At 48.8% G+C, this 23,980-nt stretch overlaps 2 protein-coding genes and 2 non-coding genes across 4 annotated transcripts; 1 reads left to right on the top strand and 3 right to left on the bottom strand.

Annotated features, from left to right (window-relative positions):
* Positions 1-536: 536 nt before the first annotated feature.
* Klhl35 (kelch like family member 35) lies at positions 537-8,677 on the top strand. Its single transcript, XM_028770754.1, has 7 exons — positions 537-635; positions 3,114-3,971; positions 5,039-5,223; positions 5,767-5,885; positions 6,488-6,676; positions 7,424-7,612; positions 8,362-8,677. Exons 2-7 carry the CDS (start codon positions 3,115-3,117, stop codon positions 8,548-8,550), a joined length of 1,728 nt encoding a protein of 575 aa, XP_028626587.1. The 5' UTR covers positions 537-635; position 3,114; the 3' UTR covers positions 8,551-8,677.
* A 4,461-nt stretch (positions 8,678-13,138) lies between these two features.
* Positions 13,139-18,451, bottom strand: Rps3 (ribosomal protein S3). Its single transcript, XM_028770704.1, has 7 exons — positions 18,349-18,451; positions 17,306-17,436; positions 16,989-17,082; positions 16,416-16,510; positions 14,386-14,573; positions 13,603-13,799; positions 13,139-13,250 (listed from the first exon to the last, which is right to left on the bottom strand). Exons 1-6 carry the CDS (start codon positions 18,376-18,378, stop codon positions 13,606-13,608), a joined length of 732 nt encoding a protein of 243 aa, XP_028626537.1. The 5' UTR covers positions 18,379-18,451; the 3' UTR covers positions 13,139-13,250; positions 13,603-13,605.
* On the bottom strand, positions 13,896-14,040 carry LOC114624009. Its single transcript, XR_003711867.1, has one exon. It is a non-coding gene; the product is annotated as a small nucleolar RNA SNORD15 (small nucleolar RNA).
* Positions 17,533-17,679, bottom strand: LOC114624010. The gene has a single exon (XR_003711868.1). It is a non-coding gene; the product is annotated as a small nucleolar RNA SNORD15 (small nucleolar RNA).
* Positions 18,452-23,980: the final 5,529 nt, after the last annotated feature.

The following is a 23,980-nucleotide window of genomic DNA, read 5'->3' as shown; positions in this document are numbered from 1 at the left end:
ATTCCTCACACACACAAGCCCAACATGGACATGACCAGTCACAAATACAATGACAGAAATGCTGTGAGCCAGCAACATGTACGAGTTGGTCACAAAGATGCAGGAGGGAAGCCTGGATCCACCGCAATGGCAAGCACATTCTTGGTTACATCCAAAGCCATGTAGTCATATGTCCCCAGAGCCCAAGCACCCCAGTACTACAGTCTCTGCGTTCCACATACTCACTCATGTACAGGTTCTAGAAACACCTACACACTGACAACCACCCTATCTACCTGAGGCAGACACCCCATACACACCATACAAACCCCCACCAGTCACCCCCAGTCTTCAAAACACCACAGCCCACTACAACATACAACCAACTCCATGCTTATCCACACTCCTCCCTTCCAAGACTGGCCCAAGAGTAGAACAAAAGCCCAGTGCCCATTCCTACCCGCTCCCTCCCCTCCCCTCCCCCCTGGCGTCCAGACAGACCCTTTGTCCTCCCGCAGCTGAGCCCAAGTCTAGGCAAAGCGAGAATAAAATCAGCTCAGGCTGCTAGGCAAGCAGGCAAAGCTGGCAAGCAGCAGGCACAGACAGGAGCCGGCTCTGCTAGAGCAGCAGTTTCCCCAGGAAGAGGGCGTGGCCAGGTAAGAGCCGAGTACCTGGATTAGGGTTTGGCTAAAGGGGTGTCTTGCTCTGGGGAACATCTACCCAAAGTGTGAGCCCGTGCTGTGTGTCAGGGTGTATGTGGGAGTGGAGGTGTGTGTGTGTCTGGGGGAAGAAAGGATAGTGGCACACCGAGCCAGTTTCACAGGATTCTCAGTTTCTCAGCCCATGACTCTGAGACAGGAGAATGCTGACGGAATCCCTAACTTCCCATGTGTCCTTGGGCTCTCAGACTACAGGATTCTATGGTGGAAACTGAGTCTCCCATTCCTGTGTGCCCACAGTTCCCTCAGCCTAGGCAGAGGAGGCAGTAGAAGGAGTAAGTATTGGCACAGTTGCTAAGAGGTGGGGTTAAGGATCATCACACTAGCAGGCGGATCCCTTATGCTGAGACCTGCCTTCTTGGGTCTCAGCCTAGAGTAGCTGCATGCTAGGCTACCTAAGGCCAGCCCTGCTGCACTCTGATGACCTATCTCGTTTCCCTCTGTGGATCCCTGGTCATGCCTTGATGACACACCTTCCCCCTGGCAAGGGCTGTCCCCAGAGGGGACAGGCTTAATAGCTTGGTGCATGGTGGGTTTGGGCTGGCAGCAGTCCTTGTCCACCAAGAGCTTATTTCTTGTGACTCTGAAGCAGGAGATCCACTTACATGGTCCTGCAAAGCTATGAAAGGCAGGCTGACCTGCAGATGGGACAATGCAGGGAGGACAGAGCAAAAGCAGAGATAAGCCTCGGAGTAAGATCCCGCATGCCAAGGATTGGCTGTGTGCTTCTTTATTTAAAGGTTTTTATTTACCTATTATATGTAAGTACACTGTAGCTGTCTTCAGACACCTCATAAGAGGGCATCAGATCTCATTGTGGATGGTTGTGAGCTACCATGTGGTTGCCGGGATTTGAACTCATGACCTCTGAAGAGCGGTCAGTGCTCTTAACCACTGAGCCATCTCTCCGGCCTTGGTTGTGCATTCTTCAGGACCAACTCCTAACCAGGGTGAGTGGCCTGCAATCCGTGGTGTGTTTTCATACACACCCATTCACTGACCTCACAGCAAACCTCTGAAGGGCAGGCTCCCTCCCTATGACTGCCTCCTCACTACAAAGTCCTATGAGGGCCAATCACCCACACCCCATGCTGTAAAAAGGTAAGCCAACGATCAAGACATACTACAAACCCAGCATCTTTCTATACCCCATCCAACAGTTGCAGTTCTGTGGTGAGGTATTACGATTCTGTTTCAGAAACGGAGCCAGTGGCTTGCCCAGGTGAGATCACTCCAGACTAAAGGAGGCTTATAGCCCCATGTGGTCCCTAGAGCCTGGATCTTCCCACTGGAAACTAGAAACATCTCTCACTCCCTTTCTATTACACAGCTAATTCTGCCCATCTCAGGAACCTTCTAACTCTGCTCCAACTGTGTTTACTATCCTTTCTGAGTTCCCTCAATTCTCCTGAGTTCTCTCAAAGGACCTATGCTCAAGCTCTGAGCTCCAAAAAGGCAGGGACTATGACTGTTCAACACACAGACACAGAGATATAATAAATGCCAGTGTAAATAATACATGCACTTGACTTTGAGTAAGTATTGAGCTCCTAGTATGCTACTGTGCTGTGGAAGGTAGGGCAGATACTAAATAGAACAGAGTTTGGTCGAGGGGAAGTACCTACAGATCTACAGGAGACACGAACACAGACACAGACACTCACACACACACGTGTCTAGGGTAGTCTGAATCCCTTTACCAGGGACTACAGCTCCTGCAAAGAGACCATCCTTATACATTTTGTCAAAGCAAACTCCCTGAAGGTCCCCCTTCAGAACTTGGGAGTAATCTTCCTGTCAGTGGTAGCCATCTGACACTACTCAATCCTAGTTGGAATCCCTAAACACTGCAGTCTAGACTTGTATAAGTCTAGACTTGTTCCATCCCCCACCCCTTTTTAACTCTCCTCAAATTATTTGAGTCTGCCATCTGTTTCCTGCAGAGCCTGGCAGGAAAAAGCTTACCAAATCTAAACAGAAAAGGGCAATATGGCTTCCACTGGAGAGGAAGACTGGACACAGAAGGCAGGGCTGACTCATCCCCCCCCCCAATAAACACCAGTTAAAATAATACATGCACTTGACTTTGAATATTGAGCCCTTAGTATGCTACTGTGCTGTGGAAAATGGGGCAGATACTAAATAGAACAGCTTGGTCGAGGGTGGGGGGCAAGTACAGATCTAAAGGAGGCACGAACGAACACGCATACACGCACACGCACACGCACACGCACACGCACATTCTAATAAACGCCAGTTTAAATTAGGAGTCTAGATGGGGCGGTGGGGTCAGTAGGTGCATGGCGTGAATGCACCGGAAGTGAGTGGTGAATGAACTAGTGAAAGGAAGCCTAAATGTTCGGCAAGTCCACCAGCAGGCCCATCTCTGATGAGGTCTCTGTTCTCTCCCCGCAGGATGCGGGAGACCCCGGGACGCGAGGAGTCGGAGCCGGGCATGGAGGCCCCGTGCGCCGCGTCCTGCCACGCGCAGCGCATCCTGCAGACGCTCAACGCGTACCGCCGGAGCGGCACCCTGACCGACGTGGTGCTGCGCGCCGGAGGCCGCGACTTCCCGTGCCACCGCGCGGCGCTCAGCGCGGCCAGCGCCCACTTCCGCGGCCTGTTCGCGGCCGGCCATCCCGAGCGCGCGGCGGCCGTGGTCCCGGTAGGGCCCGAGACGCCGGGGACGGCGGCGGCACTGGCCGTGGTGCTCGACTACGTGTACGGCGCGGGCGTGCGGCTGCGCGCAGAGGACGAGGCGGCCGCCGTGCTGGCGCTGGCCGAGCGGCTGGGCGTGGCCGGGCTGCGCGAGGCGTGCGCGCGCTTCCTCGAGGGCCGCCTGCGCGCCGCCAACAGCCTGGCGCTGCGCCGCGTCGCCGCCGCCTTCTCGCTCGCCTCTCTGGCCGAGCGCTGCGGCCGCGTGCTGCGCCAGGCCTTCGTGGAGGTGACGCGCCACGCCGACTTCCTGGAGCTCGCGCCCGACGAAGTGGCGGCGCTGCTGGCCGACCCCGCGCTGCGCGTGGCGCGCGAGGAGGCCGTGTTCGAAGCGGCCATGCGCTGGGTGCGCCACGACGCGCCGGCCCGCCGCGGACAACTTCGTCGCCTCCTGGAGCACGTGCGCCTGCCGCTGCTGGCGCCCGCCTACTTCCTGGAGAAGGTGGAGGCGGACGAGCTGCTGCAGGCCTGCGGCGACTGCCGCCCTCTGCTGCTTGAGGCCCGCGCCTGCTTCATCCTGGGCCGAGAGGCAGGCACGCTGCGGGCCAGGCCGCGGAGGTATGGCCTCCCGCTTGCTTGCCTTGCGCCGCAGAGAGGCCTCGTGTCTTCCCCAGCTCCGGTTCCTTCACTGCCCATTTTAAAATGTCACCCCTTCATAAGCTTGGTACCCGATGTCTGTGAAGAAGGAATGCATCTCATTCCATGTCCCATCTGCCATTCTCACAAACAGGTCCTGTAGGGATCTGCACTCTGGGGACCCACAGGCTAGTAAGACAACTAAACACACAAAGGCGTGCGAAACTCCCACTCCACCGGTGCGATGCCAGACCCAGAGACTGTAGTCTACCAATGGCCCTTCATACCCAAGGGACTGAAGACAGGGATTATGCTGTCTCTAATTCTGAGTATGAGGTCGGGGACACAAAATGGATTAGGAAAGCACTAGCCAGAGAGTTTGGATAACATGATGAGGCCAGGAGCCCAAAGGGTCAGTGGTGGAGAGCTTTGCCAAAAGCCAGAGTTATCTTCTTACTCAATTCCCTGTTAGGAAGTGGCTAAGGGAAGGATACAGTACATGAGCTGTTGTGGACCGAGGGTTCATATCATTCAAAACTAAGCATGACTTTGAGAGCTGATAATCCATAAGCCTCAGTTTTCTCCTCTGTAAAATGGGCAATAACCCTAACAATTGTCTGAAGAACTAAACAATGGAAGGCTTTTCCCCGCCTGTAATTTAGAGGCGAGCAGATTGGGGTAAGAGTTGGTGACTTCTTCCTATCTGTACCAGAGGTCAGGATGGAAGTGGTGGTTTCCAGAAGCAGCAGTTAGGGTAGGCAGAAAAGCAGTGGCATTGTCTGGTGTGATCAAAACATCAGAAAGGAAGTGGGCTTGGTGCTGGAGGCCTGTCAAATCAGTGCGGAGTAAGCAGAAACAGGATAGGGAGTTTGAGAACAGAGGCTACAGAAAAAAACAACCCAGCGTGCCAGGGATCTAGCTTAGAGGCAGAGCACACTAGCGTTCTGATTCAGTAATTCCCCGGCACCGTTGGTGGGGTGGGGGTGCACAGCATGAGAAGAACTGCGCATAGGTGTGATCTAGAGGTACCGGGTTTATCCCCACCCCAGGTTCATGGACTTAGCTGAGGTGATCGTGGTCATTGGCGGGTGTGACCGAAAGGGCCTCCTGAAACTGCCTTTTGCGGATGCTTACCACCCAGAAAGTCAGCGCTGGACCCCACTGCCTAGCCTGCCTGGTTATACACGCTCTGAATTTGCCTCCTGTGCACTTCGAAATGACATTTACGTTTCTGGTGAGGGTACAAGTGAAATAGGAGCCTTTAGTTTCCCTCCCACCTCCTAAAACTGTGTGGTCCAGCAAAGCCTAGAAACGATGGGAGTGTTGATCCTGGGTTTGGGCCAGAGGCCTTAAGCCTTGGCATTAGTCTTTGCTCAGAAGAAAGGCCACGTGGTATCCAGCAGGCCATTCCCAGTCCCTAAACTCCACTCTCATTCCCTATATGGAGACACTGTAATAATCCCCAGATGATCAGGATGGAAGTGAAGGTAAAGCTTTAGTTAGTAAAGCTTCTACCACATCACTGTACAGACTTCTGCTTTCCCTTGGCCCAACACACATTCTCAATGGCTGTCTTGGGAACACTCCTCTTTTGCTTCAATGAGCACAAGATGTCTCACACCACAGGCACCGGGTGAGCGTTACCCTCCTTGGATCTCCTAGGCCTATCTCTATGGTCTTAAGGCCTCCTTTGGATTTAGGGAGTGTTTGTGACTCTTCGGGGGCATTGGGAGTTAGTAAGAGGGCCAGAGAAGGACGGCTGCTTCTTTCTCCACAGGAGGACACATCAACAGCCGTGATGTCTGGATGTTTAGTTCCCATCTCAACACCTGGATCAAGGTTGCCTCAATGCACAAGGGCAGGTGGAGGCACAAGATGGTGGCCCTGCAGGGACAGGTAGGCACATGCTATGGCTGCTGCCCTAGGATCTAAGGCAGAGATGGGGGGGGAGGGATCTGGGGCCCCCAAAAGATAAGGACTTGCTCAAGATCCCATAATAGTGTTAACAGTCATCACTGCAGCTGGGTACTTGAGAAGCTGAGGCAAGAGGGTCATGAGTTTGAGGCCAGCCAGGGCTACATAACAAGACCCTGTCTCAGCATCACCACCCCTACCAGATAAATAGCCAACACTGAGGAATACAGTGGCGAAAGGTACCAGAGATTGAGTCTTGACTCTCCCACATAAAAACAAAATACTGCCAGTTATCTTTGTAAAGATCATTCTGCATTCAAAAACAGGAAGTGGTAGGTGGGTGGTAAACCCTTAGTAACCACTTGGGTTATTACTAAGCATAATTTGCAGCTGAAATCCTCTTCACTCACCAGCCAGTCACCTGCATTGAACAGGGAAGGGTTCCTGAACTAGGGAGAGAGGAAGTTAATCAGGCAGTAGCTGTGCTGGGACGCCCCTGGTGAGCTCGCAGACTGAAGCAGTGGGGCGTTGGAGTCGCCTGTAGCTCTGAATCCAGGGGCCCTGGCCTCTGTCCTCGCCCTCAGCTCTTTGCAGTCGGTGGCTTCGATGGCTTGAGACGCCTGCGCAGCGTGGAGCGCTATGACCCGTTCTCCAACACCTGGGTGGCCACAGCGCCCCTGCCGGAGGCCGTGAGCTCTGCAGCCGTAGCGCCCTGTGCTGGCCAGCTCTATGTGATTGGGGGCGCAGGGCAGGATGGTGTCAACACTGACAAGGTGGGCTCAGGCTTTATGGTTAAGGGACAGTAAACAGTTCAGGAAACAGCGTAGCCTACTGTGTGCAGGCTAGATCTGGGCACTGGTGTGAGCCAGTCTATTTTCTAAATCCTGTCAGCACTCGGAGAATCTTGGCCTCAGACAAGCACTGGGGAGGCAGAGGCAGGTTAATCTCTGGGAGTTCAAGGCCAGCCTTGTCTACAGAGCAAGTTTCAAGGCAGCCACTCCACAGAGAAACCCTGTATCCAAAAACCGGGAGAGGGAGGGGGCACCCCTTAGAGGGTTACTCAGTGAGTCAGCAGAACGCCTGAACTCTTGTGATTGGTACTGTCCGTGTGGGTTTCATAGATTTAAAAAAATGAAAAGATCGGGGCTGGAGGGGTGGCTCAGCAGTTAAGAACACTGGCTGCTCTTGCAAAGGACCAAAGTTTGGTTCCCAGCACTCGTCAAGTGGCTCACAACTGCCTCTCACTCTAGCTCCGAGTTCTGGCCTCCGCAGGCACCCACAGACACACAGAAACACATAAAAACAGTATTTTTAAAAATTAGGAGAAAAAACGAGTTAAAGTGCTTTTCCTCTACTCGAAAGATGATCTCCTAAGAGCTGGGGTTGTATAAGGTGGAAGCTCTGGGTCTGACCCCTCGCACTGTCTAAGCCGACCGTATCAGGATAAAAATTAGGGTGCTGTGCCGAGTAGCAGGGCAGTTCCGGGTGAGGCTCCTTCACCACTGTCTTCCCTCCTGCAGGTGCAGTGCTTTGACCCCAAGGAGGACCAGTGGAGTCTGCGGTCACCAGCACCCTTCTTGCAGCGGTGCCTTGAGGCTGTCTCCCTGGAAGACACCATTTATGTGGTGGGAGGTCTCATGAGCAAAATTTTCACCTATGACCCTGGCTCAGATGTCTGGAGAGAGGCAGCTGACCTGCCCAGCCCTGTGGTAAGTGGGGCTCCCTGGCAAGCTCCTACACTGGCCCATTCAAGGTACAGGCCCACTCCCAAGGCTCTGGAGCTCCCAGGTTAGAGGTCTTGCATGATTCCATTGTAAATGGTTTCACTTAGTCCTCTCGCTTGTCCTCTCAGTGACAAGTCACCTCTCATTTCATTAGAGAGGTTAGCCCAGGGCCATCAATTGGGCTGTAGTAAGGCAGTACGTAGAATTCAAGTGCTGCCACTGAGTAGGGGCTGGGGGAGGTTAGTCTGTCCCAAAGGTACCAACTAGCAAAGAGTGGACAAGGGACTTGCTAAGTTCCCTATTCCAGTGACATCAGTGACCAGGGGTGCAAGTTCTGACTCCCACAGCCCCTTGCTCCCCCTGCACCCACCTGTTGCCCCAAGACTCTATGTATTAGGTATAACTGGTGGTTCCTGTCAGTTTGGTCCCAGGATGACTCAAGGCTGATGTTTCCAACTTCTCTGAATAAGACTGTAGGATGGTGTTACTGTTCCGGTTGTACAATCTTCTAAACATAGCTTTAGCTTTCTGGCTAAGACCAAACGAAGGCTATGCCATATACAACGAAGAGGGTGGTTACTCTGAACTGTGCAGATGAGACCTAAGACATAAAGCAGGCCACTTGTCTCCCTGCCATCCAGACTGCAATGGTCAGAATGTAGGGCAAGGCTCGGCCACATAGCATAAGTCCCCGGGTGCACTCCAGCTAACTGTTCATCTGTTTGTCCTCTCAGGAGAACTGTGGTGTGACAGTGTGTGATGGGAAGGTCCACATCCTTGGTGGGCGGGATGAACACGGGGAAAGCACCAACAGCGTCTTCACCTTTGATCCCGGCAGTGGGCAGGTGGAGGCCCAGCCGGCCCTGCAGCGCTGCACCAGTTCTCATGGCTGTGTCACCATCGTCCAGAGCCTGAGCAGATGACCCAGACCGTGACAGCCTCAGCCAGGAGGCACAGAACATTCGGGCATGGCACACAGCTCCCCTCCTAGAACCCTCATGTGGACAGTCCTTTAATCCCCTCTTCTTACAGAAATAAAACCTTTTTCAAGAGTTGGGTGTCCCAGCTCATGCCTGCTTAGCTATAGAAGGTATCCCTAGCCCCCTCTTCCTGCTTTGCAGCTAGCCAGGACTCCTGTGCACTGAAGGCCTCTCGAGCAGCCATACTCACCCTAGACCACTATCTGAGTATATGAACAGATAAATTACTCGGCTCTGGGCATTGGAGAGGCCAGGAGCAAGGTGCCATCAGATTTCGTCTGGTGCAGGCTGTGCTTTATAAATAGCATTTTCCTTTATTCTCACTTGGCAGAAGAGAACAAGATGTTCAACCTCCCAAAAGGACACTAATCCCAGGTGACTTATCATCTCCCTACAACCCCCCCTTTCTTATTTTTATTTATTTACTATAGTGAGAGTGCATGATGTGTGTACACGTGCTATGAAGTGCACACAGAGGTCAGAGGACAACTCTGTGGAGTCTGTTTTCTCCCTCCGCCTTCACGTGAGATCTGGGGGTCAGGCTGGCGTGGCACGCACTCCCAGCCCTTTCTCTGCTGACACTGGATAGTGAGTCCTAACATACTGATGTTGGGGGAACACTTACACTCACCCTCTAGCACACCCATTACTTTTGTTACTTTTGTTAGATATTAAAACTTGTGTGGAGATCAGGGAACAAATTGTAGTCAGTGCTTTCCTAACATGTGGGTCCCAGGGACTGAACTCAAACCATCAGGGTTAGCAGCAAGAGCCTTTACCAACTGAGCTGTCTCTCCAGGCTCAGCACTTTTGTTTCAGGGCAGTAGGCACCGCAGCCACACGCCAGGATGTACCCAGACTGGCTAGATCCCCAACATCAGAGTGAGGCACAACTCCGATGCCACAATACACTCTGTAAGGCCCTTGGCTCCAGGCCACTGAGAGAACTCCTGGATGGGAGGAAGGGCAAACACACCAGAGATGCTGAGGCTGCAGTCCTGGGCACTGGCCAGCCCCAGCTGCAGACACTCATTTGCACTCAGATTGCCTTTTGAAGAGGAGCCTGTTTGTTTTCCAATCTCTCCCATCCTCAGTGCCCGAGGGTCATGTCTGCAGGGTCTCTCCAGCTGGGGCTGCCCCGTCACAGCCAGGCACAAAGGCTGTGGTCCCAGCTGAGCTCCAACAGCAGATTAGGGAACTGTGGCCATCTGGACACAGCTGATGACGGCAGGCAGGCAGGCGGGGGCAGGACTACAGGCCAGACCCATGGATCCTGCCTGTCCCTACTCCAAGAGGACACAGGACAAAGCACTGGCACCTATCACATGTCTACCCAGGAACAATAGCCTATTCAGGGCAAGCTCTTCTAAAGGATATGGATGTCTCCCCTGGTTAGACACCTGAGGGCCAAGCAGTCACCCCCAACGTCCCCACTCAGACTGATACTATTCTGTGCAGTGTCTACCTGGACACAGGCAAGTGAGACAATTAAGAACATGCATGATTGGCACAGCCTAGAAGGAATATAAGCAATGGCACAAGGAGCCATCACAGCATCCTTCCACTTCCTCAGTGCATCTTTCAGTACTGCACCATCCTTCACTGATCTGGAAATACCAGGTTGGGACTCACAATTTCTTTACCCATCATAGCAGGAAATCTGACAGGTTAGATGAATGTAGGGCCATACTTCAGCCCCGAGATGCTAGTGACACTAATCACAGTAGCAAGGTCTTCAGTAGATAAGAACAATTTAAGACAAAAAACCCAAGATGGCTCAGTGGCTAAAGGTGTACTGCCACCTCTAACAACCCGAGACCCAGTGGTCTTCTGCAAAGCGGTGACTGGAGGGAATTAAGCTGCTGGCATTATTTTTACTAGACTGAAGCCAGGACCTCAAGGATGCCAGGAAGGTGCTTTATCACGGAAGTGCAAAATTTCTAAAGCCACACATTAGTCATTGTAACTGATGTCTACAAACTTATCAATGCTTCATTTGTGGAACAAAAGTCTTTGATAAAACTAGGAGCTACCAATGTTTTCCACAACTGAGAGCACCAAAGCAGAGCAGGTGGTAGAGCGGGGATTCTCAACCTTCCTAATCCCGCGACCTCATTCTGTGGTGACCCCATCCATAAAATTACTCCATTGTAACTTTATAACAATTGCTTCTACCTGTATGAACCCCAACATAGACATCTTGATATACAACCATGTAAGGGTCCTTCATTCCCAGTCTGAGAGCCATGGGGCTAAGAGCCTATTACAGACTTGAAATCTGGAACCTATTCAGTTTGTTCCAGCTTCAGCTCATGAGCATTTAATTATATTTGAGGGAGTGCTCACTTAGGACATCAGTTCTAGACTATGTAGTGAGTCCCAGGCAAGCTTTAACTATGGAGAGCCTGTCTCAAAGACCTAACCAAACAGTGAGGGGTAGGGGGTTGTTCATTGCAGTGTCTTATTTTTTCCTGGTAGGTGGATGGGGAAAATGCACCCCCCCCCCAAATCTCAGTATTCAAGAGGGGCAGAATGCGGGGTTCAAGGTTGTACCCATCACAGCAGTGACACACACACCTTTCCTCCCCCAGTGGACATTGCCCAGTCTGAACAGCTGAGACTTTCACATTTCATAGCTACCCTTGGGCTGCAGTTTTATGAGGGAGGGTTTGAGAACAGTTAAGACATTCCTAGCTTTGGGTCTGATATTAATTCTAAGCCTGGAAATGAAGATTGAGAGAAACCCTCAGAGAAATAAACACATTCCCTTAGACAGTGAAGGTTAGGCTGTCAATCAGGAGAATGGAATTGTCCATTATAGAGATTCTCAATGTCATTAGTGGCCTAGAGGTTACAATATCTCATACATGCTACAGCTTTGATGAAAAACACTTAAGTTGATTTTAGGTATCAAAACATAATAGCCCCAAGGAAGAAAATAATATTAACAATCACGGGCAGGTGGATCTGAATTCTGGGCCAGTCATGCTCCTGCTCAACAGCACCACCCAACAAAGTGCCTAAAAGACTTCAGTATTCATCTCATGCTGCCAGCAACCTTATTTCCAGCATGTCCCAAGTTCAAGTCCAGCTTTTGGTTTTTCCTTTACAGGCCTGAGACTCATGCTGGCTAGAGGGGCAAAGTTCCACCAAGATCGTCCTCATTTGGTGCTCTATATCAATGCTGGTATATAGTGCCACCTACTGGGAAAGATGCAAACACTGTCTCACAGGCTCAACTTCCAAGTCTGCAGAACTCAGGCTGAACTTTTAAAGATCTAATATATACAACTGATGTGCCAGACCAAACTCAACTGAGCATGCATGCTCAAAGGCCTTGCTTTTGTCGCCCAAGAGGGAAGGGTGGAGATAACGTTTTCAGAAAGCTACTGATACCACATGGACTTGCTTGCAACCTCCCTCTGGCTCAGACTTCTCTGTTTATGACTGTTTTGTCTGTGTGCCTGCAGAGGCCAAAAAAAAAAAGGCTGTCAGATGCCCTGGGACTGGAGTTTCAGCCCCAGGAGTTACAGATGTGTGTGAACATCATCACATGGGGATCCAACTCAGGTCCGATGGAAGAGCAACTGATTGTTTTCATGAGGTCTCACAAAACTCAGCCAGAGCCCAGTAAATAAATAGCTGTGCCAGAGACCTCAGGTGTCAATAATTGGCCGTATATTCATGAGTTTTCATCAACCAGATAAAGGTTGCATAGCATATTCACAATACCGAGGCAGAGGTGAGCCAGGGCTACATAAGACTATCTTTTCATGTACTCAACATGTAGAGTTGGTTAATGGGCTGTGGACATGGTCAGTGCGCACCCAACGTAACTTAATCCCTCACCCCTGCACAGCTGCACAGGAGAAGACAATGAAATAAAGCCCACCGGTGGCTCATGAAGGCTGGCCTCTGGGTACCAGCCAGGCTACACCTGAGCCCTTGACAGCTTCATTAGTCTTCTCACCAAACAGTACAGAACTCCCAAGCTAACTTTAATTCCCCACAAAACACAGATCAATAATAAATGCTTCAAAATATTATAGCAAGCTACAGATTTCTGAATTTTCCAAAACAATGTCTAAGTACAGGACTTAGAAATATATGGATCCTAACGACAGGTTTTACATTTCAAACTTCTAAAGCACAAATGGCATCATAAATCCCCTTTTTATTTTGGGATGCTGAGACTAACAGTATAACACAGCAAAACACAGCCAATTTACTCTACACACAGGGAAAGCATCTTTACCCGCTGAGCCATCTTCTTTCCTTCTAGAAAAGACCACTCATGGCCCTGCAGGCTGGAGACACATACTATGTCTTATGTATGCTTACTATGTCCAAGAACCTGGGTTCCAACATGAGCACTAAAACCAAACTGCTCTTCTAACCCTCAATTGTTCAATACGGGGTCAAGATGCTGTCGGGTAGCCACCAACTTCATGGACCCATGACTTCTCTTGTCAGCTCTGCTCAAGCCCTCCAGCTTAAACCAACAGAATAAGCATCGCTCCATAAGCCAACATAACTCAGTTGAACACTGGACACAATCCAGTCAGGCCTTGTGTCTTTGTTCAAGATTTTATTAAATGTCTTTACAAGGTAACATCCAGCATCCAGATGCAGCTGCCACGACCCTGAAACCAAATAAAGTAACAATGGTAAGAAAACCCATCCAAGTGCCTTCCTCCTTTACTACACTGGGAATGCACATTCCCAACTCAGTTTGCCTTTAACACAGCCTAGCACGAAGGCTTGATACTACCTTCACAAGGCTGCTGAAGGGCAGAATGCCCAGAAAAGGAGCTGGAAACCCTTGAGCAAAGGCAATGAAACAAGCGGTGTTTACCCACAGACAGTTGTGGGTCAACTGGACACCACATCCCAACTTGTTTTCTCCCACACTAAGCTAAAAGAACCCTATTCACACACTGAAACAGAGGAAACAGTAAAAACACGTTTGTTCCAGGAAGGTCATTGCAGACATACCTGTTATGCTGTAGGCACTGGCTGGGGCATGGCAGGTGGCTCTGGCTTCCCACCCTTCTGTTCTGAGATGGGGGTAGTGGGCAAGATTTCATCTTTAGGTTCCACAATGCTCACATGATCAGGCAGAGGCTTCTTGGGACCAATCTTACCACTGGGGTCCCAGGGCAGCATGATTTTCACTTTGATGCCCAGCACACCTATAAGACAGGTTTGGGACTGAGCGAGGCTTTCTCCCACCACACAAGAGAACAGTGGGGAAAGCCGCATCTACTCAAAAGCACTGAGCTCTGTCCCCTTCTCAGACAAATGCCTCTAAATCAATCAGTGCACAGGACACTTTTGCCAAGGGAACCATGTACAGCACCATAGAACATGGCACTGACAGGGACCAAGAGCAAGACGTGACCTTTCTGACTCGTCATCGTGTCATCACTGAAGGGCACAGAAGGCTATAGCTAAGATTTAACTGATCTGACCATTTCAGCAATGCTACTTTTCCCAGCATTACATCTTTAAAATATCAACTGGTCAAAAAAGAAGTCGCAGGATGTGATGGCCATCTTCATTGTCAACGGACTGGGTTGAGAATCACCTAGGAGACACACCCATGGGTGTATCCATGACTGTGTTCAGAGAGAGGAAACCTGAAGTGAATACACAACTCATTTCACAGTGGCTTTAACTGAACACAAGTCTATAGAAATGCTAATCTCTGCCCTAGGCATGCTTAGCTACCCAGCACTTAGATGGACCCTGGGTTCCCTTCCCAGCACAGCTACTTACCCTGTCTGAGGAGCACATGGCGCACAGCAGTGTCAACATAGTAGTTAACAGGGTCTCCACTGTGAATCATCAGACCATCCACAAACTTCATGGACTTGGCCCTCTGCCCTCGGAGCTTCCCAGACACCACAACCTCACAGCCCTTGGCCCCACTCTCCATAATGAACCGAAGCACACCATAGCAGGCCCTTAGGAAGAAGAGAGTCACCTGATATAACCAAAGAGATAATCTGCCTGTCCACCCCACCAAGTTTGGTTTTCACATTAATAACTCTCCAATGGCAGACAGAAGAAACACCAGATTTATACCAAAACAGCAATTTGATGACCAAATGCTTCTCAGCCTTGGCCTGCTCATTAGAATCACCTCTAAAAAAATTGTTGTACACCTCATGCCTAAATCCTTCTCTGAGCCAGTTATCTGGCTGGTCAAGCTCAAACCTAAGTGTGTTTTCACATCCATTAGTTAATCTATTACTGTGTGTGTATGTGCACTGATGTGTGATGCACGGAGGCCAGAAGACTGCGTTGTCATGTTTCCTTCTTCCTTCACAGACACTAAACTTGGGCTGTCAGGCTTGCCTTTGTATGGTGGGTGGCCAAGGACCTTTGCAAGAACTGTCTTTGCTGTCAGGATAGTTTTCTCACTACAGTCCTGGCTGGTCTGGAACTTGCACAGATCCACTAGCCTCTCTTAAGAGTCCTGGATTAAACGTGTGCAATACGGCATGCCACACCTGGCAGGAATGGGCATTTCTGAAAAGCACTTACTGCGTGGCTCCCAGGTACCACCTTACTTAAGAAGCTCAGGAAAAGCCCCTAAGCACAGGCCATGGAAATGCTCCACCATCTCCAGAATCCACCCCACCAGCAAACCTAAGCACTAAAAGCACCTTGAGCCTATCAAACATTAGAAAGCTAGGCATGGCCCACATCTTTAATCCCAGCACTAGGGAGGCAGAGGAAGGAGGATCCGAGTTTGAGGGCAGCCTAGCCTAAGGGCATACAGAGAAACAAAATACTGTTAAAGCCAGGTGTGGTAGCACACACCCTTAATTTCAGCAGGCAATCTCTGATTTGGAGGTCAGCAAGGGCTACAGTGAGACTCTGACTTTCAACAACAAAGAACAAATTGGCCTTTTCAGTATCTAATCCTTATAACCAAGGCAAGGTTGTACAATTTTTCAGACAAAGTCAGAACAGCTGAGGCAGGGGTCCCAACCCTTACATGATCTTTGCATCACTCCTCAGTGCCATACAACTTACAGGGCCTCCCAAGACACCTGGCCAATTACCAATGTAATTATCAATTTTGAGCCTTCCTATCAGAACTGTTCTCTACAGTCCCCACAAGTGAATTAGTAAAGCTGCAAGACTTCTAGCTTGCTTTGAAAGGCACGCTCTCCCAGAAGCACTAAACTGCATCTCCCAATCAGATACCCCTCACAGGTGCAGTGACAGGAAGGATGCTTTACTGTCACCTATCAAGGGTCCTTCCTAAACGGCACAAAGCGGACGTCCCTTCCATGCACGATTCTATCCACACTCCATCACAGCACCGACCATTCTTTAGGGGGTCATCCCACAGCCCAGGCTGGCCCTCCCAAATCAAATCTTTCAAGTGTTGCCACATAGGTAACATTCTGGCATACAACTTGTGACTCATTTTTGGAAGGTACTCTTGTCCTACCAATGTGAAGCAAAGCTATAGGTCATGAACTCAGGACTCTGACTCCTGAGTAAATTAAACATGAGCCAGGATCCTATCCTTCAGCATGTAGTGTTGCCTTGTCCTCTGTTGTGAAAGTGAGGATTCGCCTCACCCTAAAGGATGAGACAGAGACCAACAACGGGCCCTTTGTTCACCAGCCTACTCTAGTCTAGCTAGCCTAGCGGTTCAGTGGGGGCATGGACTACCTTACTGTTATCACCAGAGACTACATGATTCTGTCAATGAAGTTATTTGCTAACAAACATGTCAGAGACACAGCTGATCCACAGAAGGCATGACCAAGTCTCAGGACACTCACCTTCGAACCGCAAGCCCTCCCAAGAGTTTGTAGCGCAGAGACTCTGCCTGGGCAATGGCACACAGGCCTCTTGTGGCCACTTTCTCTGCATAAAGCTTTAAAGAAAGCAGAGTACATTCCTATCACTCACCAGTCTTCAATTAAGCCAATTGTAATAACCCTTAGATACTAAGTATTTCCACTACACATACACGGTGGCAATGAAGGCTGAATCGCCCTCTACTCTGGCTCCCCACAAGGACAGCCAGTCCACATACGCATCATTTCTACATACAACGGAATGTAAAAATACTTCTACCACTAGAGTATCCCTATAAACTTAACCATACTGTTTGTGGTTTAAGGTAGGGTCTCCCTATGGCAGCCCTGACTAGCTCTGCACTGCCATCACCCTGCCTTCTGAGGGCCAGGATAAAAGACTGGCCGCCCCCGACCCCCGCATGGCAATCACACAACTTTTAATCCACCTGTGATATTCATTGGGCACATCAGTTTTTCAGAAGTACCATTCTAGAGCAGAAGTCACATCTAAATTCAGTCTAAAACCCCGGTAGGTAAAGCAGGGGAACTCACCTCTACGCTGCCTTCAGGGAAGCCAAACCGCTTCTGGACAACTGCAGTCAACTCTCTGATCCGACGACCCTTCTCCCCAAGAACATTCTGTGTTCTGTAGAGGGGAAAAGTAATAATTTACTCAAAATCTCACCTCCCATCTACCACAAGGTTAATATACACATTAAATGGAAGGTAAATTCTTTCCAAATGCCATTTAAAAAAAGCAGTTACATACAGCCACCAAGGCCAGAGTTACTGCTTGGTTGGCCCAAGTTTATATAGCATCTTAGTATACACAGTATTTACAGGTGATAACCAGTCAATGGTATTTTTACCTGGTGGCTAAAATAATGATTTCTGTTCTGGTCGGTGTAACTCGGACTTCAACTCCAGAGTAGCCATCTTCAGCCAGCTCCCGAGTGAGAAACTCATTCAGTTCAGCTTTGAAGATGCCATCAGCTACAAACTAAACCAAAGAAACAAGTTAACTCTGAAGCTAAGACAGGGCTAAGAGGCCTAATTAGTAAGAGCAAGCCCAACGGCCCTGCAGAGAAGCAGCAACCCTTCTCAGACAAATGCCTCTAGGTCATCTTTAGGAAGTCTCTTTGACCATAGTGCTTTCAGCTGTGCCACAGAACGCAGCACAGTGAGGCATCCCGGACAAAGACAAAACCTCCTTGTCAGACTCGTCATCATCTCTTCATCGAAGGGCTTTACGACACAACCTACACACAAAAGTAGCACATGTATAGTTCATTTTGCACAGCTGGGGCTGTGTTAAGTTGTACCTGGGAAGTGAGCGGAATCCTAACTCAAAACAGCAATCGGGACAACAGCTTTACCATCTGTGTGCATAAGCACAAACCACAGGCCATCTACTTCTAAACTTGACAATTTGCGCACTTTTCCCCCCATGGAATGATTTAAAAAAAAAAAAAAAAACCGACCAGAGACGCTGTTGCTCCAGGTCCCGAGTGAACATGCCAACAGTAGGCTTTCTTCTATTGCCACTTGCAGGGTGACATAGATAAAACTGCTAAACTTCACTTACTAAAGAAACTGGATTAGATTTGATGGCACACGCCTTCCGTGCCACGGGATTACTATTACGGAGACCAAGAAACGCTCAAAGGTGCCTAGTCCGGAACTGGAGGCGCCCGGTGTTCGTGTCGGTCCAGAACTCGAGGAGTTTGTCCCTTCCTTCCCCAGACACACTGCACTCGCCCGCCTCCGGCCCAGTAGACAATCTACGGCCATCCGCGGCTCAAGGAGACGGCAGGCGGCCCCAGCTGCCCCTCAGGACTGACCACGGAGCCATGGTCCTCCCTGGCACCTCTAGAACCTGCGGCGGATTCCCGGACAGGGCCCAGACGCTTACCTTCCTCTTCTTGGAAATCTGTACCGCCATCTTGCTGCAGCGCGCCGCTGAAAGGAAAGGAAGTGGCTCGCGGGCGGAAGTAGGTATATAGGGCGGGAGCAATGACGCGACACTACGCGACGACACTTGCAAGTGTTCATGGGAAATGAAGTTTTGCGTCCACAAAGGCGTAAAGGGAAGAAACCAAAAAAAAAAAAAAAGAAAAGAAAAAAGAAAAGAAATGTAACCTAGCAACCTGTAATGTAGGCGGAACAGGAAGTGCACATCTAATTCTGGCCTGGAAATGATCTCTGTACCCAGAGTGGTGGAGCACGCCTGTGATTTCAGGACTAAAGTATAGGATCACACGTTTAAGGTCATCATTGACTACATAGCGAATTCGAGGCCAGCTTGAGCTGTTTGAACCTCTGACTGAAAAGTAAATACGTAAATAAAAAATTAGAACAGGGCAACCTTGAGACTAGAGATGCAAACCACAGGCATAAGCACACAGTAACAGATTTTACAAAAGAAATGTATTTAAGGGACCAGCTGGATGGCTCTGTAAGTTACAGAGTGAGTGAGACTGTAAAAAAAACATGGATACATATACATACATGCAAGCATAAAACACACATACACACGTCTTTTAAAAAATATTAAAATCCTACAATCTTTATTACAAAGGTAAACCCTGATCCATGAGATGGGCTTATTTGTAGGGTTTCTGATAGTGAGTGCCTCACTAAGACCTGTGAACTTCAGAGTGGGATACCAACAGGGGTTTGTCAAAGTACTAAACCACCAGGGCTTCGGGGACAGACTGTTGAATAGTATAAATCTAGGCCACAGGGCCTCCCCTTCACAGCGATCCTGAAGTCCACACCAGCAAATCGTTCATTGTCCAGAAGCAGAACCTGCTGATGTAACTTGTTCTGCAGTGTTTGTGGCTCAACCAGCTCCAGGGGATTCGGTTTCACCCTGTATTAATCCACTGAACAAAAGTAAAAACCATTACTTAAACTCTTTTAGACAAATTAAGCAAGTTTTATTTTCTATCAGACAGGGCTGTCTCCCTAAAGCGGAGTTTTAAAGAATAGCATTGAACATAGAAGTGGAATTTATATAACTCAAAATTTGTAAGACTAGGTGGTTTTCAAGGGTTGAGGGATTTCCAGGGGAATGTTGGCTACGCAGGAAATTGGCAGAACATCTTATCAGGGTGGAAGTCAGGGTATAATAGAGTATGGAACATGTCAAATTCCAGAAAATGACTTGACGACAGGGTCAAACCCAAGTTTTACAGAAAACAGGAATGAACTTATTTTGACCTTGTAACAAGAGGGCTTCTGATCATGGGATGGAGTCAGGCTGGTCTGTCACCTGACGAAGCCAGTTCTCCAACTGTAGTACACCACAGCTATGGCTGCCTTCTCATAACTATTTCCTTGTGTGTGAAGGCCCTGATGGCCGTGCTCTAGGCATGGACATGAACTCCTCACATCATAGTGCTGCCACCAGAAAAAAGAAAAAAAAAACCAACTTAAAAAAAAAAATGTTCTGGGGGGCTGGAGAGATGGCTCAAAGATTAAGAGCACCTACTGCTCTTCTAGAGGTCCTGAGTTCAATTCCCAGCAACCACATGGTGGCTCACAGCCATCTGTAATGAGATCTGGTGCCCTCTTCTGGCTTCCAGGTGTACAAGCAGGCAGAACAGTGTAGACTTAATAAATAAATCTTTTTTTTTTTTAGACCTTTATTAACAGGTGCTTGCAGCCAGGCGGTGGTGGCACAAGCCTTTAATCTCAGCACTTGGGAGGCAGAGGTAGGTGGATTTCTGAGTTCCTGAGTTCGAGGCCAGCCTGGTCTACAGAGTGAGTTCCAGGACAGCCTGGGCTATAAGAGAAACCCTGTCTCAAAAGACTAAAAAGAAACAAACGAACAAAACAAAAAACAAAAACAAAACAAAACAAAAAAAACAGGTGCTTGCAGTTTGTTGACTTTTTTTTTAAATCAAGTTGTAAACTTTATTACAAATTAAAAATGAAGTTCTTAAAAATCTCAACTTGACCAGATATGAAAGAATTTAAAAACTATTAAAGTGTATTGAGAAAAACCAGGCCTTTTTTCTTTAAAACACGTTTGTCATTACCAAAAAGAGACATCTTTAGGTAAAAATAATTAAGGTCCCATGCTGCATAGATGATTAAAAAAAAATGTTCTGTGAGAGCTGCAAAGGGACCAGAGAGGAGGAGGAAAAGTAGAAGAACCAAAGAGACAGAGAGTCAGGGGCCTAATTTTGACAACTAAATTGAAGTTAAGTGGAATTGAAGACTGCTGAGGCTGCTGATGTCAGTGGTGGGTGCCTGTGAACACCCTTGAGAAGATTTTCTTCTTCCTGTTTGCCATTTCCCTATGTTCTTCAATCGCCTATTCTTCCAGTTCAGAAAACTCAATGATGCCCCTCACACTAAAACCATGACTCAGGGCTGGAGAGATGGCTCAGTGGTTAGGAACACTGGCTTGTCTACCAGAGGACCCAGGTTCAACTCAATGGCAGCTTACAACTGTAACTCCCATTTCAGGTGATCTGATACCCTTACAAAGACACACATGCAAGCGAAACACCAGCGTGCATGAAACAAAAAAATAAATACATTTTCTAAAATAACTCTGCTGATTGCTAGCTTGCTGATTGCTCCATCTATACTCAGGATGTCGATACTGCTAGAGAGCACCTGACCTTGGGCCTGACCTTGGGTGCTGAGGTCGCAACAGCCAGTCTCATTCCTAGGTAAATTCCAGGGGTTCACGGTCTGATACACTCTTCCTTTATTCACACCTGCAGTTGTCCCAGAAATCCAAAACAACCTTAGTATAATCTTCATAAGTTATTTATTTATTTACAGTGGGAAGGTGTATGTGCATGTGTCTGCAGGTGTGTGCACATGTAGCGGCCAGAGTAGAGCATCCATGTTTTTCTGTACTGTTCCCCACGTTATTATTATAATCATTATCTGAGACAGGGTCTCAGTATGTAGATGGAGGCCGGACTTGAACTCACCTGTGACCCACCTGTGTCAGCCTCCTGAATGCTGTGATTAAAAGCATGTACCACCAAACTTGGTTCCTCTCTACTTTAGTTTTTGAGATAGGGCCTCTCACTGAACCTGAGGCTCGACATTTCAGTTAGACCGGCTGGCCATCAATCTCCTAAGATCTGCCTGTCTCCACCGCTGATGCTGAGGTAACAGGCTTGTGTGGCCATTACCCCATTTTACATGAGTGCTCTGTGTATTTGAACGGGACACTATAGTGGCAAGAGAATGTGGGAGGGGCTTCCCCACCTTCTGACTGACAGGAGGCAATGTGGAGCTTGAACCTTTGAACTGGGCAAGTGGTCCACACCTGCAATCTTGAAATAGAATAAGGTAGAAAAGACCAGTTATTAGATATTTGTTTAGAGATTTACTTAGTGACTTACTTTTTTTTTTTTTTTTTTTTTTAGGTTTTTTCGAGACAGGGTTTCTCTGTCTAGCCCCGGCTGTCCTTGAACTCACTCTGTAGACCAGGCTGGCCTCGAACTCAGGAACTCAGAAATCCGCCTGCCTCTGCCTCCCAAGTGCTGGGATTAAAGGCGTGCGCCACCACTGCCTGGCACTTAGTGACTTACTTAAAACACTGCTTGTATTGCCTGTTTACCAAGCATGGCATCATTTGCTACCTGAAACAAAATGCTGTGAAGAAATACTGGACCAATGGGTCATTGTGCTTAACCTGCTGTCAAGTAGGCTTCTGTGAAATCTGGCTTGGGTTTCTGCCCACCTTTAGGGTAAAGAATACAAATACAAAGTGGGCCTGGGAATCAAAGCCTTTCAGGAGCTCTCCTGGCTTCTGTCTGTCTGGTGGGATCTCTCTTCCACCGTCATTGGTATCAAAGGGCTTATTCCAGAAAAATTTCCACAACAATCTAACATTTGGAAGGTGGAGCCAGGAGGATCGGGAGTTCAAGATCATCCTTGGCTACATGTGGAACTCAAGGCTAGGCAGGGCTGCATGAGACGTTGCCTCAAAAATAAAATAAAACAAGACAAAACAATAGGGGTTGGGGCTGAAGAGATGGCTCAGAGGTTAAGAGCACTGACTGCTCTTCCAGAGGTCTTGAGTTCAATTCCCAGCAACCACATGGTAGATCACAACCATCTGTAATGGGATCCAATGCCTTCTTCTGAAGACAGATACAATGTACTCACATACATTAAATAAATTAATCTTGAGAGAGAAAGAGAGAGAGACAGAGAGAGAGAGAGACAGAGAGAGACAGAGACAGAGAGACAGAGAGAGGGACAGAGAGATGCATGGTGGCAAATGCCTTTAATCCCAGAACTTGAGAGGCAGAAGCAGGGGATCTGGTGAGTTCAAGGCCATCTTGGACTACATAGTGGATTCCAGGACAGCTAAAGTTATACAGTGAGACCCTGTCTGAGAAAGAGAGGGGGAAGGGAGAGAGAGTTGAGTCCCAGTACTCACTTCTTATTCTTAGCAGCCAACCTCCTTTCTAGTTAGTCACTTGTCCCCTTCCCAAATAGATAATCCAGGCAAAAACTGTCCCCACCCTATAACCCTGCACTTCCATTCCTCCCTACCAGCTTAGTAAGACACTCCCCTCTAGCCCAAAGTCAGCCTGTCCTCTGTATTCTGGTTCCTGTGCACTGTTTCCTGCTCCTCTCTCATTCTCTCCCGTCCTCTTGGTGATCTTCCCTCATTCTGGCTCTTCTCCTTCATTGCTCCCATGATCAACACGACACTCTTTTCTAGTCTGTGCCTCTTCTAGATGTTTCTGCAGCATCCTGTGTGGCCTCATCACACCACTGTAGCTTCCCTGGGGTGACCAGAGCAGAGCTAAGTATTTGTCTTAGGGTTTCTATTGCTGTGATGAAACACATGACCAAAAGCAAGTTGGGGAGGAAAAGATTTATCTCCTTACACTTTCAGGACCAGAACTCAACCAGGGCAGGAATCTGGAGGGGGGAGCTAATGCAGAGTCCATACGGCTTGCTCCTCATGGGTTGCTCAGCCTGCCTTCTTATAGAACCAAGGACTACTAGCCCAGGGATAGTACCACTCACAATAAGCTGGGTCCTCCCACATCCATCACTAATTTTAAAAATGTCTTACAGCCTGGATCTTATGGAGGCATCTTCTCAGTCGAGGCTTCCTCCTTTCAGATAACTCTAGTTTGTGTGCCAAGTTGACATAAGACCAGCCAGCACAGTGTTCAAACGTGCTTTGCTCCTGCATTGCTTTGTGCAAGACACCTGAATAAACTAACTACTTGTAATGGCTATTCCTGGTTGTCAACTTGACTTGACACGGAATGAACTACAATCCAGAAATGGAGGGCACACCTGTGATCCAGATCTTGAGGCATAGTGGCCATGAAAAGCTTAGGCCCAGGCAAGGTAATACAAGCCTTTAATCCCAGGAAACTGAGGCAAGCAGATCTTTGAGTTCAAGGGCAGCCTGGGACAGAGTAAATTCCAAATCTAGGTATGGTGGTACACACCTTTAATCCGAGGCATACTTTCTGCTAGAGGCCTACAGAAGGACAAGGGAAGGAGAAAGGCTCTCTTCACCGGCCTGCACTTACTTG

The sequence above is a fragment of the Grammomys surdaster genome, unplaced genomic scaffold (assembly GCF_004785775.1).
Source record: "Grammomys surdaster isolate TR1022 unplaced genomic scaffold, NIH_TR_1.0 203, whole genome shotgun sequence".
Taxonomy (NCBI): Eukaryota; Metazoa; Chordata; class Mammalia; order Rodentia; family Muridae; genus Grammomys; species Grammomys surdaster.
The sequence above is the reverse complement of the archived record's forward strand: the minus strand, read 5'-3'. Positions and strand labels throughout refer to the sequence as shown.